At 34.7% G+C, this 16,750-nt stretch overlaps 1 protein-coding gene across 1 annotated transcript; it reads right to left on the reverse strand.

The window, feature by feature from the left end:
- Positions 1-6,611: 6,611 nt before the first annotated feature.
- On the reverse strand, positions 6,612-7,550 carry LOC107500349 (olfactory receptor 2AJ1-like). Its single transcript, XM_016125472.2, has one exon. It carries the CDS (start codon positions 7,548-7,550, stop codon positions 6,612-6,614), a length of 939 nt encoding a protein of 312 aa, XP_015980958.2.
- Between the last annotated feature and the right edge of the window lie 9,200 nt (positions 7,551-16,750).

Genomic DNA, 16,750 nt, shown 5'->3' on the forward strand with positions numbered 1-16,750 from the left:
CCCTAAAATATTCCCTCAACACAAGTAATTTATCTCAAAACCACAAATATAAATATCATAATTCTCTTAAATTACTACATCATTGACTTTTTATTCAATTATTTCCCCTTAAAGGATTAAGCCATTTCATACAAAGATGCTCTGCCTGCGATAGTGGATCATAAGCACATGGTCCAAAATCCAAGATGAGTGCCTTCCCTGTGACCCGCCTGGTAAACTATTTGCTGTGAAGTCACATGATTAAAATACTTATTACTTCCATACAAAAATAGAACTCTCCACTAAAATTAGATTATCCTCAAACTTCTCAGCACAAACCTTACAATTCAGAAAGGAATGGAATCAAATATTTAAACTATAAAGTGAAAGGAACTATCAGCCCAGAATACTGTATTTGCCTAAACTCTCTTTTAGACAGGAAGGAGAAATAAAGACCTATCCAGATATACATAAATCAAGGGAATTCTTCACTACAAGGCCTGCACTAAGGAAATACTGAAAGGGGTAGGTTAACCTAAAACAAAATGACCAAAAAAAAAAAAAAAACCTGTAATTAGGAGTAAAGTGACTATTGTGCAAATAGAAGTAGAGGAGTGCAACCCTTACTAACAGCAGGGCATTATAAGCTTAGATAATAAGAAGAGAATTTCTATAGCAAGATAGTAATGAAAGTTCAGCATACATAGAAACAAATTTAGATAACGATGACTGAAAAGGGGAGGATTCAAAGATCCAAATTGACAAAGGGGAAAGGAGATAAGGCCCACTCAGAAGAAAATGGACAACTGTATGTGTGTGTGTGTGTGTGTGTGTGTATGTATATATATATGTATATATATGTATATGTATATATAAATGTACATATATGTATATGTGTATATATATGTATATGTATATATATGTACATATATATGTATATGTATATATATGTATATGTATATATGTACATATATATATATACACACACACATACACCTATATATGTATACATATATATATGTATACATATACATATATATAAAAAATTAAATTTTTCACATTTGTAATAGTAATTATGCACCATAGAGTCAGAACTGAAGTGTATAATATGAAACAAGAAGAACCAGGGCAATACCCACAAAAGCCAACCAAAATAAAGAAAACAGAAACACATGGACAAGGAAGTGATGGAAACACCGAGCAACCAGAAAGTGAAAGATAAAATAGTTATAAGAAGACCTCATATTTCAATAATCATCTTAAATGTAAATAGACCAAACTCACCAATAAAAAGGCAGAGTTGCAGAATGGATCAAAAAACAAAACTTAACTATAATCTGCCTCCAGGAGACACATCTCAGCTCTAGAGACAAACATAGACTCAAAGTGAAGAAGGGAAAAATGATATTTCAAGCAAATGGCATTCAGAGAAAAGCAGAAGTAGCCATACTAATGTCAGAAAAAAATAGACATCAAAATAAAAAAGGTGAAGGACATTTCATAATGATAAAGGGAATTATTCACCAAGAAGACATAACACTTATTAATACCTATGCTCCCAATCAGGGAGCCCTGAAATATCTAAAGCAATTACTGACACAATTAAAGGGAAAAACAGATCAAAACACTATCGTAGTAGGGGACCTAAATACCCCACTGTCAGAAATGGACAGTTCATCCAAACAGAAGATCAATAAGAGCATAATATCTTTAAATGACACATTAGACCAAAACGGCTGCTTATATATTCTTCTCTAGTGCACATGGAACATTTTCAAGAATCGACCACATACTGGGACACAGAAATAGCCTCAACAAATATAAGAGGGTTGAAATCATACCAAACACATTCTCTGATCATAATGTTTGAAAACTAGATATCAACTACAAAAAGAAAGCAGGAAGAACCACAAATACATAGAGATTGAACAGCATGCTACTGAAGAATAACTGGGTCAGAGAAGAAATAAAAGAAGAGATTAAGAGATACATAGAAACAAATGATAATGACAGTACAACATACTGAAACTTTTAAGACATGGCAAAAGCGGTCATAGGAGGAAAGTTCATGTCATTACAGGCCTATCTCCAAAAACAAGAATGAGCCCAATAAACAACCTAATGCCTCATCTTAAAAACTAGAAAAGGAAGAACAAATGAGGCCTAGAGTCTGCAGAACAAAAGAAATCATCAAAATTAGAGCAAAAATAAATGAAATTGAGATTAAAAAAAAGAAAAAATAAATACAACAAAGAGCTGGTTCTTCGAGAAGGTTAATAAAATCGACAACCCCCTGGCTAGACTCACTAAAGAAAAAAGAGAAAAGACACAAATAAAATCAAGGATGAAAAAGGGGAAATTATGATTGACATCACAGAAATACAAAGCATCGTGCAAGAATACGACAAAAAAAGTATGTAACACCAAATTTAATAACCTAAAAGAAATGAACCAGTACTTAGAAAAATACAATCTTCTTAGACTGGATCAAGAAGATCTGGAAAATCTAAATAGACTGAGTAGCAGTATGGAAATTGAAACGATCATCAAAAATCTACCAAAAAGTAAAAGTCCAAGAACAGATGGCTTCACCAGTGAATTTTATCAAACATTCAAAGAAGATTTCATACCTATTCTCCTCAAACTCTTCCAAATAATCGAACAGGAGGCAATACTTCTCAATCCATTTTATGAGGCCGGTATTACCCTGATACCAAACCCTGGTAAAAATGACACAAAAAAAAGAAAACCACAGACCGATATCTCTCATGAACGCAGATACAAAAATCCTAAATAAAATACTAGCAAACAGAATACAGCAACATATCAAAAAGATTATACACCATGATCTAGTAGGCTTCATCCCAGGGGCACAGGGATGGTTCAATATATCTATTGATATGGTCACATAAATAGATGCAGAAAAAGCCTTCAACAAGATACGGCATCAATTTATGATCAAAACACTTAAGAAAATTGGTATAGAAGGAAAGTACCTTAACATAATAAAGGCCATATATGACAAACCCTCAGCCAACATTATACTGAATGGTGAAAAACTAAAAACATTCCCTCTAAGATCAGGAACAAGAAGGGCTGTCCACTATCACCACTGTTATTCAATATAACATCGGAGGTCCTAGCAAGTGTAATCAGACAAGAGAAAGATATAAAAAGCATCCAAATAGGAAACAAAGAAGTCAAACTGTCACTATTTGCAGATGACATAGTTCTCTATATATAAAACTCTAAAATCTTCACAAGACACTACCAGAAACAATAACCAAATATAGTAAAGTCTCCAGATACAAAATCAATGTTCAAAAATCCATAGTGTTTCTATACTCTAAAAATGAAGCGTCAGAAAAAGAAATGGAAAAAATAATTCCTTCTGCAACTGCAACAAAAAGAATAAAATACCTAGGAATAAATTTAACGAAACATGTGATGGACCTATATAATGAAAACTACAAGATCCTATGAAAAGAAATCGAAGAAGATACAAAAAAAAAAAAAAAATGGAGAGATATTCCGTGTTCTTGGATCAGAAGAATCAACATAGTTAAAATGACCATATCACCTAAAGCATTATACAGATTTGACGCAATCCCCATCAAAATCCTATCAGTATTTTTAAAGAAATACAACAAAAAATCATATTTGTATGAAAACACAAAGAAAACCTGAATTGCCAAAACCATCCTGTGAAAAAAGAATGAGGCTGGAGGCATCACTATGCCCAATTTCAATTTATACTACAAAGTGATAGTATTCAAAATGGCATGGTATTGGCAGGAAAACAGACACACAAACCAGTGGAACAGAATTGAGAGTCCAGAAGTAAACCCATATTTATATGGGCAAATAACTTTTGATAAAAAAAGTCAAAGACATACAGTGGAGAAAGGAAAGCCTCTTCAATAAATGGTGCTGGGAAAACTGGAAAGCCACCTGCAAGAGAACGAATCTAGACTGCTGTCTATCACTACATGCCAAAATCAACTCAAAATGGATTAAGGACCTGAATATAAGACCTGAAACAATAAAATGCATAGAAGAAAACATAGGAACTAAACTCAAGGCCCTTGGATTTAAAGAGGATTTTATGAATTTGACTTCAAAGGCAAGGGAAGTAAAAGCAAAAATAAATGAATGGGACTATATCAAACTAAAAAGCTTCTGCTCAGCAAAATAAATCATCGACAAGGTAAAAAGACAACCATCTCAATGGGAAAATATATTTGCAAGCAACACCTCCAATAAGGGCCTAATATCCAAAATATACAAAGAACTCATGCAACTCAATAACAACAACAAAAAATAAACAAACGATCTAATCAAAAAATGAGAAGAGGACCTGAACAGACACTTATCTCCAGAGAACATACAAATGGCCTACGAACATATGAAAAGATGTTCAACATCTCTAGCTATTAGGGAAATGCAAATCAAAACCACGATGAGATACCATCTCATATCTGTTAGAATAGCTATAATCAACAGGACAAGTGATAACAAATGTTGGAGAGGATGCAGAGAAAAAGGAACCCTCATATACTGCTGGTGGGATTGCAAATTGGTTCAGTCACTATGGAAAACAATATGGGGGAGGTTCCTTAAAAAACTAAGAATTGATCTACCATATGATCCAACAATCCCACTACTGGGTGTTTACCACAAATATTTGAAAACCCATATCCAAAAAGATATTTTCACACCGATGTTCAGAGCAGCATTATTCACAGTGGCCAGGACATGGAAGTAACTGAAGTGTCCTACAATAGATGATTGGCTAGAGAAGCTGTGGTACATATATACAATGGAATACTATTCGGCCATAAGGAGATGAAATACTACCATTTTCTACAACATGAATGGACCGCGAGATGATCATTCTAAGAGAAATAAGCCAGACTGAAAAAGTAGAAAATCACATGATATCACTTATGTGTGGTATATAAACCTAAGAGTAACGAACGAACAGGGCAGAGAGAGACTCAGGGACATGGATAATGGACTAGTGGTTATGAGAGGGTAGGAGGTTGGAGAGGTAGGAAAAGGTAGACAGGGTAAAGTAGGTCAAATATAAGGGGATAGGAGGAGAGTGAAGTGGGTAAAGGGGATCAAATATATGGTACCTGAAGGAAACTGGACTTTGGGTGGTAATCACACAATAAAATATATAGATGTCAAATTATAATATACACCTGAAAATTATATAATTTATTAACCAATATTACCCAATAAACTTAATTTTTTTAAAACAAGAGCGAGAAGTTAAAAAAAAAAAAAAAAAAAAGGAAAGAAAAGTTCCCAGGGATGTTATTTGAACTAGATTCCCTAAACCTAGATTGTTAGTCTAGAAATTCTAGAGGGCCCATGTTTAATATTTTTGTAACAGTCGATATTTGATATAAGAATCTTTAAGCTTCCCAAAATTCACTTTTTGTCTTTACAATAAAATGTCCAATTGAAGGCTTCTGAGACATTTAGAGGGGGATAAATCAAGAGGTTAGTGCTCAATTTGAATGTTTCCGATTCACTGAAAAACATGGTCTGTTTCTCTATTTCACTTAACATTTAAAAAATGCATGTAATTAGTTCCTAGTGTTTTCAATAGTTATATTGAATATGTTCAATTTTTGACATAAAGCAACATTTTGGAAACACCTATAAGGCATCCTGCTTAAATTCTACTCTACGTTATGAATATTTTAAATCAGTCATGTTATTACACAAACATTACCTTTTTAAAAACTACTTTATTTACTCATTTCTGACTGCTCAAAACTTCAAATTATTTTTAAAAGGCTAATTTCCTATAATTTTTAAAAATAACATTAGTGTCTGCCAGCTACCTTAACCCATCCTACAGATACATTATAAAAATATTAGGAAACTTTAAGACTGGTAAAATTTTGCCAATCTGGTCTAGAAAATTAACTAGGTCGATAAATAGATGGAAGGCTCTCATCCATTGATGGTTGTGAGAATCTCTTGAAAGTCTGCCAGTCAGATTCTTAAGCCCCATATAATAGGTTCTACTTCTGCTGGTCTGAAATGGCACAGAACTACTTTGTGGGCACAGTTAATAAAGACAACATGTGATTCTAATACAGGTGATCAGGAAACCACTCATTGGAAGCACTGACATAGAGGCGAAGACCTTGCACTTTTGTAGGATTGAGAGAAATTAATAGTCTTCTTAGGTAGAACAAAACAACACTAGAAAATTTACTAGATTCTCAACAATCTATCCTCATGCCCATTAATTAACCAGTGAGTACTTCTGAGGCACCACCTAAGAGCTAGGAGATGTTCTGCAATATGTGGGTTCAGACAACAGAACTTTCTCTCATGGAACCAACGGGAAGCTCAGAAAATGATAGTACACACGTGGCCATCAAGTAGAAATGGTGCAGAGGAAGGATGGGCATATTCCCTTGTCCTTATCAGCAGGTCATCTGGGACTATTAGACAGAAATTCTAAGACAGAGATAGAAAATAAATTGCTGCTCAGTAATATTAGTTGACTCTTCCAGTGTCCTGAGGCATTATTTTTTAACTGACAAAAGGCCCCTTTGCTGGTACATCTCTGAATTGCTTGCAGCTGATAGTAGGCTTTCTGCCCTCTATCTGGAAGACTGACACTTCCTGATCAATGTTTTTAGTGCACCTATAACTTCCTTGTTTCTGAGACTGTAGGCAAGAGGGTTCAGGAGAGGGGTGAGGACTGTCCCAAACAGAAAGAGACCCTGATTCAACTTTGGAGTCTTGGCAGAGCCAGGTCTCATGTAGATGCACATACCTGGACCAAAGTAGAGACCCACCACACAGAGGTGAGAGGAGCAAGTGGCCAGAGCCTTGTTCCTGCCTTCTGGGGAGTTCATCTGGAGTACAGTAAGGAAGATGAGAACATAGGAGGACAAGATGAGAGATAAGGGCAGCAGCAAAACAAGGATGCTGGTCACCACCACTGCCTTTTCATAGGCTGAAATGTCTTCACAGACAATCCTAAGGACAGCCATGACTTCACAAAAAAAGTGAGGGATCTCTCTGGGGCTGCAAATGTGAAAATGCAAGGTGAAAGCGACATGGCCCATAGAAGTAAATGCCCCTCCAGCCCAAGACATAGCAATCATCTGCAAGCAAACCCTAGGACTGATGATGACAGGGTACCGGAGGGGATTACGGATGGCCACATAACGATCAAAGCACATGACAGTTATAAGGATGCATTCTGCAATACCCACAGTCAGGGAAAAGAATATTTGAGTCCCACAAGCCAGGAATGAGATTCTCCGCTGTCCAGAGAAGAAGTTGGCTGCCATCTTGGGGACAATGCTAGAAGTCAAAGTCAAATCCATGAAGGAGAGCTGACTAAGCAGGAAGTACATGGGGGTATGGAGCCGTGAATCCAACCAAATGAGCAGGATCAACAGAGTGTTGCCAGTGAAGGCAACCATGTAGATCAGGAGAATGGTGAAGATTACGACTGTGATGTGTCTAAATTCCGGAAAAAAGCCCAGGAGGGTGAAATCTGTGAGTTCTGTTTCATTTCCTCTCCACATGACTGGTGTCAACAGGAACGGAAAAGACTTGTAAAAACTGTCATAGTGGTAAAGCAGTTTCTTATTAAAGTCTTTACAAAGAACAATATTATAACAATGACAAACATAGAAATAGTCATTCATGATCACGAACCAATTCTTAACATTTTTCTATATTTCTTGTCCATGTTCTGATGCACCTTAAAACCAGTGCACATATTATAATGCTCTCCATTAACTTTAATGTAAGAGAGGCATTTTCCTATATTAACACCAAATTTATACATATATCCCAGTCTGATATTACAGACTTAATTTTAACCAGAAATAGCATATTAATGTAATTTACACAAGGATACACAAGGCTCCTGCTTTATGAGATTTGGTCAAGATGGTAGAGAAAGAAATACTGTGCTTGCCACTTCCCATGACTGCATTAAAATGACAACTAAATTCTAGAATGATGAACCTGGAGAACCATCTGAACTCTTGCTGAATAGAACTCCTACAATTAAGGATTTAAAGAGAAAACCACATTGAGTTGTAGGAGTGGTGGAATCGGAAATGTCCTGGCCCTACAACCATGTGTGGCAGTTTAGCATTAAGAGGGATATGTAGGCTGTGGAGGTCCCTCTCAGGAAGGCAGAGGGGCCCTAGCCCCACACCAGCCTCCCCAGCCCAGGTTTCCAGTGCCAGGAGGAGGAGCCCCAAAAACATCTGGCTGTAAAAATTAGTGATGATTCTGGCTGTCAAAATGAGAAGTAAGATAGCTGGGAACTCAAGCATCCCGTTAAACTGCCTGCATACAGACTTGCTCACATACAGGCTCTAACCCTGACTCTGGAAGAGGGACAGCAGCTCAGGAAATGCCAAAGACATATAGAGAAGACTGAGTTGTGTGGCTTCAAGGCAAGGGCTCGAGAAATAGCTGTCATTGTCCCTTTGTTGAGCTCTCCTTTTTTCCAACTTACATGTGAGCACTATGTTGACTATGTTGAATTCTCCCCACACATGGCCAAATCTAAATTTGCTTTGGCCTGGTGAACTCCACTTACTCCACCCTGGGGACTCCCTGAAACCCACCCCACCTAACTCACATTGTTGGAGGAATTCTATGGCTGGGCAACCAGCCCCACCTGGAGCTCTCTGTTGGAGGCTTCTTCAGAAGCAATCAACAGAGCTTGGCCCAGGCACCTCTAGAGTCACTTGTGGTGGCAGGCAACAATTCTTGACCCAAGCTACATCATTTTTTGAAAAAATAACAAGGGTCTATGGGCCCAAAGTGGGAAGCAGCTGGCCTCAGTGTGATCTGAGACATTTTGAGTGGCCACAGGCTCATCACTGGCACCAATCTTAATCTGCACTAACTTAGGGAGCACAACTTGCCCAACCTTGGTGATCCACTGGACCCTGCTACATCCAACTTGCATATCACATGAAGTTCTTTTAGCTGCTGAGCCTTAAGAGCAGCTGGCAGGTAATCTTAAATCTTAGGGTGCCCTGGGTTTTTTAAAGAGCTGCCCCAGGCCCAGAGCTGTGGCAGTGTGTCTTCTCCATATACAACACAGGCAATGTCCAACCATGGATAGCTTTGTAGCTCCCTACCAGGTAACCATGGACCACCACAGGCAGTGGCTGACCTTGGTATGAAGGGGAGCTCTCACAAGAACCTACACACTCAGTGGTTGGCATCAGACCACAAAGAAGCACCACTTGATTTGCCGTACAAGATGCACACACAAAGGGTGGTCTCAACAGGCACATGACCCTGCTGGGGTGAATCCCATTTCAAAAGGCTAGCTTCCACGCAGCAGAATCTAAAGACAGATAAAAAGCATCCTAGACATAAAAAGCTAAAGGTTTTCATTACCACCAAGATGTTATTACGCGAAATGTTAAATTTCTTTAAGAAGAAGTGGGGGAATAGCAAAATGGCAAGTAAAATGGCAAAAACTATGTACCTATCAATAATCACTTTAAATGTAGATGGATTAAATGCTCTAATCAAAAGACATAGGGTGTCTGAATGGATAAGAAAACAATATGCATACATATGCTGTCTACAAAAGACCCACTTCAGATTAAATGACACACACAGACTGAAAATAAAGGAATGGAAAAAGATATTTCACAATGGTAATGAAAAAAAAATGCTGAGGAAGCAATACTTATATTAAACAAAATAGACTTTAAAACAAAGGCTATAATAAGAAACAAAGAAGGCATTACATAATGATAAAAGTATCTATCCAATAAGAGAACATAAATCTAGTAAACATTTATATACCCAACATAGGAGCACCTACATATATAAAGTAAATATTGACTCATATAAAGCAATAAATTGATATCAATACAGTCATAGTAGGTGAATTTAACCCTCATTGACACCAATTAACAGATTTTCCCGACATTCTACAACTATAAGGGTATGAAACTGGAAACTAATTACAGAGGAAAAAATGAAAAACACAACTGCATAGAGGCTAAATAACATGCTACAAAACAATATATGAATTAATGATGAGATCAAGGAAGAAATTAAAAGATACCTTGAGGCAAATGAAAGTAAAAACAGGATGATTCAAAATATGAGTGAAATAAGTCAGACAGAGAAAGATAAACACCATATGATTTCACCTATATGCGGAATCTAAGAAACAAAAAGAACAAACCAATCAAAACCAGACTCACGAATATAGAGGACAGTCTGGTGAAAGCCAGAGGGGAGGAGTGTTGGAGGGTTGGAATAATGGAGTGAATGGTTAAAGGAGTACAAATTAGTAGTTGATAAATAGTCAAGGGGATGGGGAGCATGGCATAGGGAATGTGGTTAGCATTAATGTAATGGCAAGGTGGAGAACCAGAGGAGAGAAAGAGCAATTAGTGGGATCACTTTAGAAACTGTATAAATGTCTAATCAATGTACTGAATGCTTGAATCTAATAATAAGATAAAATTTTAAAAAACAATATTAACAATTTAAAATAATCAACTTTCACTTCCACGAGTACATATATATTACTTTTTTAAGTTTATGAACTAATAAAAAGTTAAATAAGATCAGCTAAACTTAAGCAAAACATGTACAAAGTCAAAACATTTTTTTCTACAGACGATTGATAAATATGCTTACATATTTAACAAAGAAGACTAATGAATTTAAAACAATTAAAACTTGCGAAGAACAGAGATCACTAAAAGCATAGAAACCAAACGAGAAAGTCACCTAGTAGCTAGATACCCACTGTGAGAAACACACTAAAAAGTGGGCATTAGGCAAATCACATATGGCCTCCACCCTATGTTCCTTTCACTTTCTGTAATGATTTATGCAACACTCCTAATTGTCTTTCTCCACAATAACATGCTCCTCTATGAATTTAAAATACTGTGTTTTCTCATCTAAGACTATTTGCATTTTAAACTTGGTAGAAATAAGAATATGAAACAAATAAGAACAATAACAAAAACATACATATGAAACAATTAAAGCAGTTCTAAAATAAAAATTCATAGCAATACAGGCCTATCTCAAGAAACAAGAAAAATCAAACAAGCAATCTAACCTTACACTTAAAGAAGCTAAAAAAAAGAAAAAAGAAAACCCAGCAATAGCACACAAAGCCCAAAGTGAGTAGAAGAATATAATAAAGATTAGTGTGAAATTAACAAAATATGATTTTAAAAAAACTGTACAAGATCATGGAATCCAAGAGCTAATTGTTTGAAAAGATAAACAAATTAATAAACTTTTAAAATTTGTTATTAAATGTGTTGAGGTGGCATTGGTTAATAAAATCACATAGGTTTCAAGTGTATGATTCAAAATTTGTATATTGCATTCTGTGTTTACCACCCAAAGTCAAATTTCTTTCCATCACCATATATTTGACTCCCTTCATCCTTATCTACCTCCTGCCTTACCTCTGGTAACCACTAAATTATTTCCATGTTCATGAGTCTGTTTGTTATGTTCGTTTGTTGCTTTCAGTTTTATATCCCATATAAAGGAAAATTATATGGTTCTCAAGTTTCTCTGTCTGCCTTATTTCGCTTAGCATGATAATCTCAAGAACCATCTATGTTGTCGTAAATGGCAATATTTTATCTTGTGACTGAGTACTATTCCACTGTATATATGTACCACATCTTCTTTATCCATCATCTATCAAAGACACTTCAGTAGTTTCCATCTTGGCCACAGTGAATAAAACTGCAATGAATGTCAAGGTGTATATTTCTTTATGGAAAAAATTTAAATGTTTTAATTTTTCAGGTAAATATCCTGAAGTGCAATTGTTGGGTCAAATTGTAGCTCTATTCATAATTTTCTGAGAAAACTCCTTACTGTTTTTCATAGTGACTGTGCCAACATACATTCCCACTAGCAATATATAAGGGTTCCACTTTTTTTATAACCTCTCCGACACTTACTATTTTTTGTCCTGTTAATAATAGCCATCCTAACAGGTGTGAGGTAGTATTTCTTTGTGGTTTTGATTTGCATTTTCTTTATAATTAGTGAAATTGAATATCTTTTCATATGTCTGTTGGATAATTGTATGTCTTTTTGGGAAAAATGTCTGCTCAGGTGCTCTGCCCATTTTTAATTTTTTGTTTTTCTTTGAGTTGTATATGTTCTTTAATATTTTGGATATTAACCCCCATCAAAGGTGTCACTTGAAAATATTATTTTCCATTCGACTGGCTGTCTTTTTACTTTGTTGATGATTTCTTTTGCTGAGCAGAAGCTTTTTAGTTTGATATAGTCCCATTCATTTATTTTTGCTTTTACTTCTCTTGCCTTTGAGGTCAAATTCATAAAATCCATGAGTTTAGTACCTATGTTTTCTTCTACACAATTTATTGTTTCAGGTCTTACATATCCATCAAGACAAAAAGAGAATCCAAATAAATAAAATCAGAAGCGAAAAAAGATAACTGACAACTGACTCCACAGAAATACAAAGGATTATAAGAAAATACCATAAGCAATGTACGCCAACAAATTGGACAACCTAGAAAAAAGGGATAAATTTCTAGAAACATAAAATCTTGCAAGACTGAGTTAAGTAGAAACTGAAAATCTGAACCAACTGATTACTACTAACAAAATCAAATCAGTAATCAAAAACTCCCAAGAAAGGAAAGTCCTGGACCAGATGCCTTCACAGGTGAACTTTACCAAACATTCAGAGAGCAATTAACATCTATTCGCTCAAACTATTTTAAAAAATTAAAGAAAATGGAAGGCTCCCACACCCATGTTATGAGATCGTTACCCAGATTCCAAAACCAGACAAAGATATTGCAAAAAAAGAAAATTACAGGCCAATATCCATGATGAACATAGATGCAAAAATCGTCAACAAAATATTAGCAAACTGAATGAGCAATACATTAAAACTATCACACATCATGATCAAACTGTAATTATTCCTGGAATGTAAGTGTGATTCAATATTCCCAAACCAATAAATATGATACACCACATTAACAAATTGTAAGATAAAACCATTTGATATCAATAGATGCAGAAAAAGCATTTGACAAATCCAGCATCTTTTTATGATAAAAAAATTCACAAATAGAAAAAAAGAAAACATATCTCAACAAAATAAAGATCGTATATGACAAACACACAGCTAACATCATACTTAATGGGGAAAAACTAAAATTGTTTTCCTTAGGATGAGGAAAAAGAAAAGGATGCCCACGTTTACTACTTTTATTTAACATAGTATTTTTAAATGTGGTACATATAGACAATGAAATATTACTCAGCCATAAGAAAAGATGTAATACTGTAATTTGCGTCACCTTGGATGGATCTTGAGAGTATCATACTAATTGAACTACGTTAGGAAAGATGTTGAGACTATACGATTTCACTTATATGTGAGATATAAAACTGAACGCAAAAAAAGAAAAAAAACGAACATGACAAACAGATAGAGACTCATGGACATGGACAACAGTGTAATGATTTCTAGAGGGAAGGGAGAGAGGGAAGTAGCTAAAGGTAGAAGTGGTTACCCCAATACATTTAATTTAAAAACAGTTCTAGCCACAGCAATCAGAAAATAGAAGGAAACAAAAGACATCTATATTGAAAAGGAAGAGGTAAAACCATCATTATTTGCAGATGATATAATACTATGTATATATAAACCTAAAGGTTCCACAAAAGACTGTTAGAAATGATAAATGCCTTTAGTAAAGTAACAGGAAACAAAATCAATATTCAGAATTCAATTGCATTTTTACATACCAATAATGAGCTATCAGAAAGAAAAGTTAAAAAAATAATCCCATGTAAATTTGTACCAAAAATTAGTTTTAATTTAATTTAGGAGGTAAAAGAAGTGTATATATAAATATTAAGCCATTTAAAAATTAAGTTAAAAAGACACAAATTAATAGAAGCTCTATACTATGATCACGGAGAGGAAGAATTAACATCATTAAAATGTCCATACTACCCAAAGCAACCCATACATTCGATGAAATTCTTATTAATATAACAACGGCATTTTTTCAGAATCATATGACAAATAATTTTAAAATTTATGTGAAACCATAAATGACCTTGAGTAGCCATGTCAATCTTGAGAAAGTACAATGTTGGAGGTATCATGCTATCTGGTATCAAACCATACTACAAGGCTATATTAACCTAAACAGGATGGTACTGCCATAAAAACAGATATATTGATCAATGGAACAGAATAGGAAGCCCAGAAATAAACCTACTCTTATATGGTCATGTTATCTATTACAAAGGTGTCAAGGAGAATCAAGGGGGTAAAGACAGTCTATTCGATAAATGGTGTTGAGAAAACAGGACAAATATCTGCAAATAACGAAACTAAATCACCTTCTTACACTATATATGGAAATAAACTCAAAATGGATAAAGAACTAAAAGCAAGACCTCAATCCATAAAATTCCTAGAAGAAAACATAGGCAGCATTGCTGACATTGCTGTTGCTAATAATTTTTCTGTTACATCTCCTCAGGCAAGGGAAACAAAGGGGAAAATTAAAAAATGAGACTATATGAACTAAAAAGTTTTTATCAAAGAAAGTGAAAAGACAATATACTGAATGGGAAAAGATACTAGCCAGTGATCCATCTGATAAGGTGTGAATATCCAAAATTTATAAAGAACCCATACCACTCAATACCAAAACAAACAGACAAAACAAAAAACAAAAACAAAAAACCCTACAAACAATGCAATAAAAAAATGGGCAGAGAACCTAAATAGGCATTTCTCCAATGAGGATATATGGATGGTCAATAGATATATTAAAAGATGCCCAACATCACTAATCAAGAGAGAAATGCAAATTAAAACCACAACGAGATATCACCTCACACCTATCATCAATAAACAAGTGTTGGTGAAAATGTGGAGAAAAAGGAACCATTGTGCATGTTGGTGGGATTGAAAATTGGTGCAGCCAATGTAAAAAAGTTTGGAGGTTCCTCAAAAAATTAAAAATAGGACTACCTGTGACCCAAAAATTCCACTTCTGGATTTTACTTAATGAAAATGAGAATAAACCAAAAAGATATACACACCCTATGTTTACTAAAGTGGTATTTAAAATAGATAAGATACATAAAAAACTTAAGTGTCTATCAATAGACAATGGGATAAAGAATATGTGGTACATAGATTCAATAGAATATTTTAAGAAATGAAATCTCACCATTTATGACAACATGAAAGAATCTGGAATGTATTATGCGAAATGAAATAAGTTAGAAAAAGACAAATATCATTATTTCAGTAGTATGTTAAATTTAAAGAACAAAATAAACTAACAAACAAAATGGAAACAGACTCAGATATAGTGATGGAAGTGATAATTGCCAGATGGAGAGGGGATGGGTAGAAAAAGTGAAGGGCTGAAGAAGTACAAATTGGTAGCTATCAAATAGTCATATGGATGTGAAGTACAGCATAAGGAATATAGTTGATAGTATTGTAACAACTAAGTATAGTGGCAGGTGGGTCTACACCAATCAGAGAACTTACTTCATAAATTATATAAATTACATAAATGTCTAATTACTGTGCTGTATATCTGAAACTAACATGAAATAATATCATATATTAACACTAATTTTAAAATAAAAAATTTAAAAACTGCTCCTGCCTTACCCAAACATTCTGGCTCTGGGAATCATAATTTAAGGAGAAATTATCATTAGGAATATGCTTTGTGTTATGCACATTAATGATTATTTAAGCTTTTCTTGAAATTGGCCCTATTCTGCCCAGGGGGAAAACTCATTGTATTTACATGGTCTATAGTAATTTTTTTTATTCTACATGGCGTCATAGGTTCCTGCTCCTGCAAAATGTATACTGTCTTTAACTACGAGCTACAGTAGTTGTGTGCATGAGGGGCACAAAGAAAACGTTAGACTTTTTCCCCTCAGGCTTACCAATTTTTTCCTTCTTAGGCTTTTCTTGCTGTATACCACCCTCCTCCCTAATATTTGTACAACCGTGTAAACATCTACACAAACTCTTGCTGACTTTACAACCCATCTGATCCTATAGGACTTATATGGCCTTGTTACAAAAACCTGATTTTAAAAAAAAAGTATGAATAGGGCAAACGTAAGCGAATTTTACTCATAAAAATAGTTCCAAAAATTATTTTAAAAAAAGAGTATATTGATTCCAACGGTATTTTAAAAAATCCATAAATATTTGTATTTAAGGTAAAAGTAACATTAGAATATTCTTAAAGTTAGAGATGTTTATAAACATTACAACAGATTATAGAAAAAAAATATACCCTTTGTATTAGTTACTAAACCTTGACATAATTTTAACTCTAAATCCTGATTTAAAAAACATCCTAACAAACTAGTACTTGAATAAAACACTCTAATATCCTATTCCTCTACCTTATTGATAATCTTTGACATTCATTTGTTAATGAAATTATTGAAAATATCATTTCTACATTGTTAGGCTAGCCCCCTCGTCTGATGTGTGTTTGTAGGTATGTTAATATGAACAGCAAGATACTAGTTTCCTTTGCTTTTTATAAAGAGTGTAAAAGAATCTGTTGCCCCTCCACCCAGTATCCCATCCTTAAAAAGAGTTGGCTCTAATATTAGGTTATTGATTACTATTCTAATTGCTACGCATATTGACTTCAACTCACTGCTGCCATCTAGACACTGGACT

The sequence above is a fragment of the Rousettus aegyptiacus genome, unplaced genomic scaffold (assembly GCF_014176215.1).
Source record: "Rousettus aegyptiacus isolate mRouAeg1 unplaced genomic scaffold, mRouAeg1.p scaffold_m13_p_7, whole genome shotgun sequence".
NCBI lineage: Eukaryota > Metazoa > Chordata > Mammalia > Chiroptera > Pteropodidae > Rousettus > Rousettus aegyptiacus.

Coding starts and splice junctions, on each gene's coding strand:
- LOC107500349 (XM_016125472.2), bottom strand. CDS start 7,550: ATGTGGAGAGGAAATGAAACAGAACTCACAGATTTCACCCTCCTGGGC.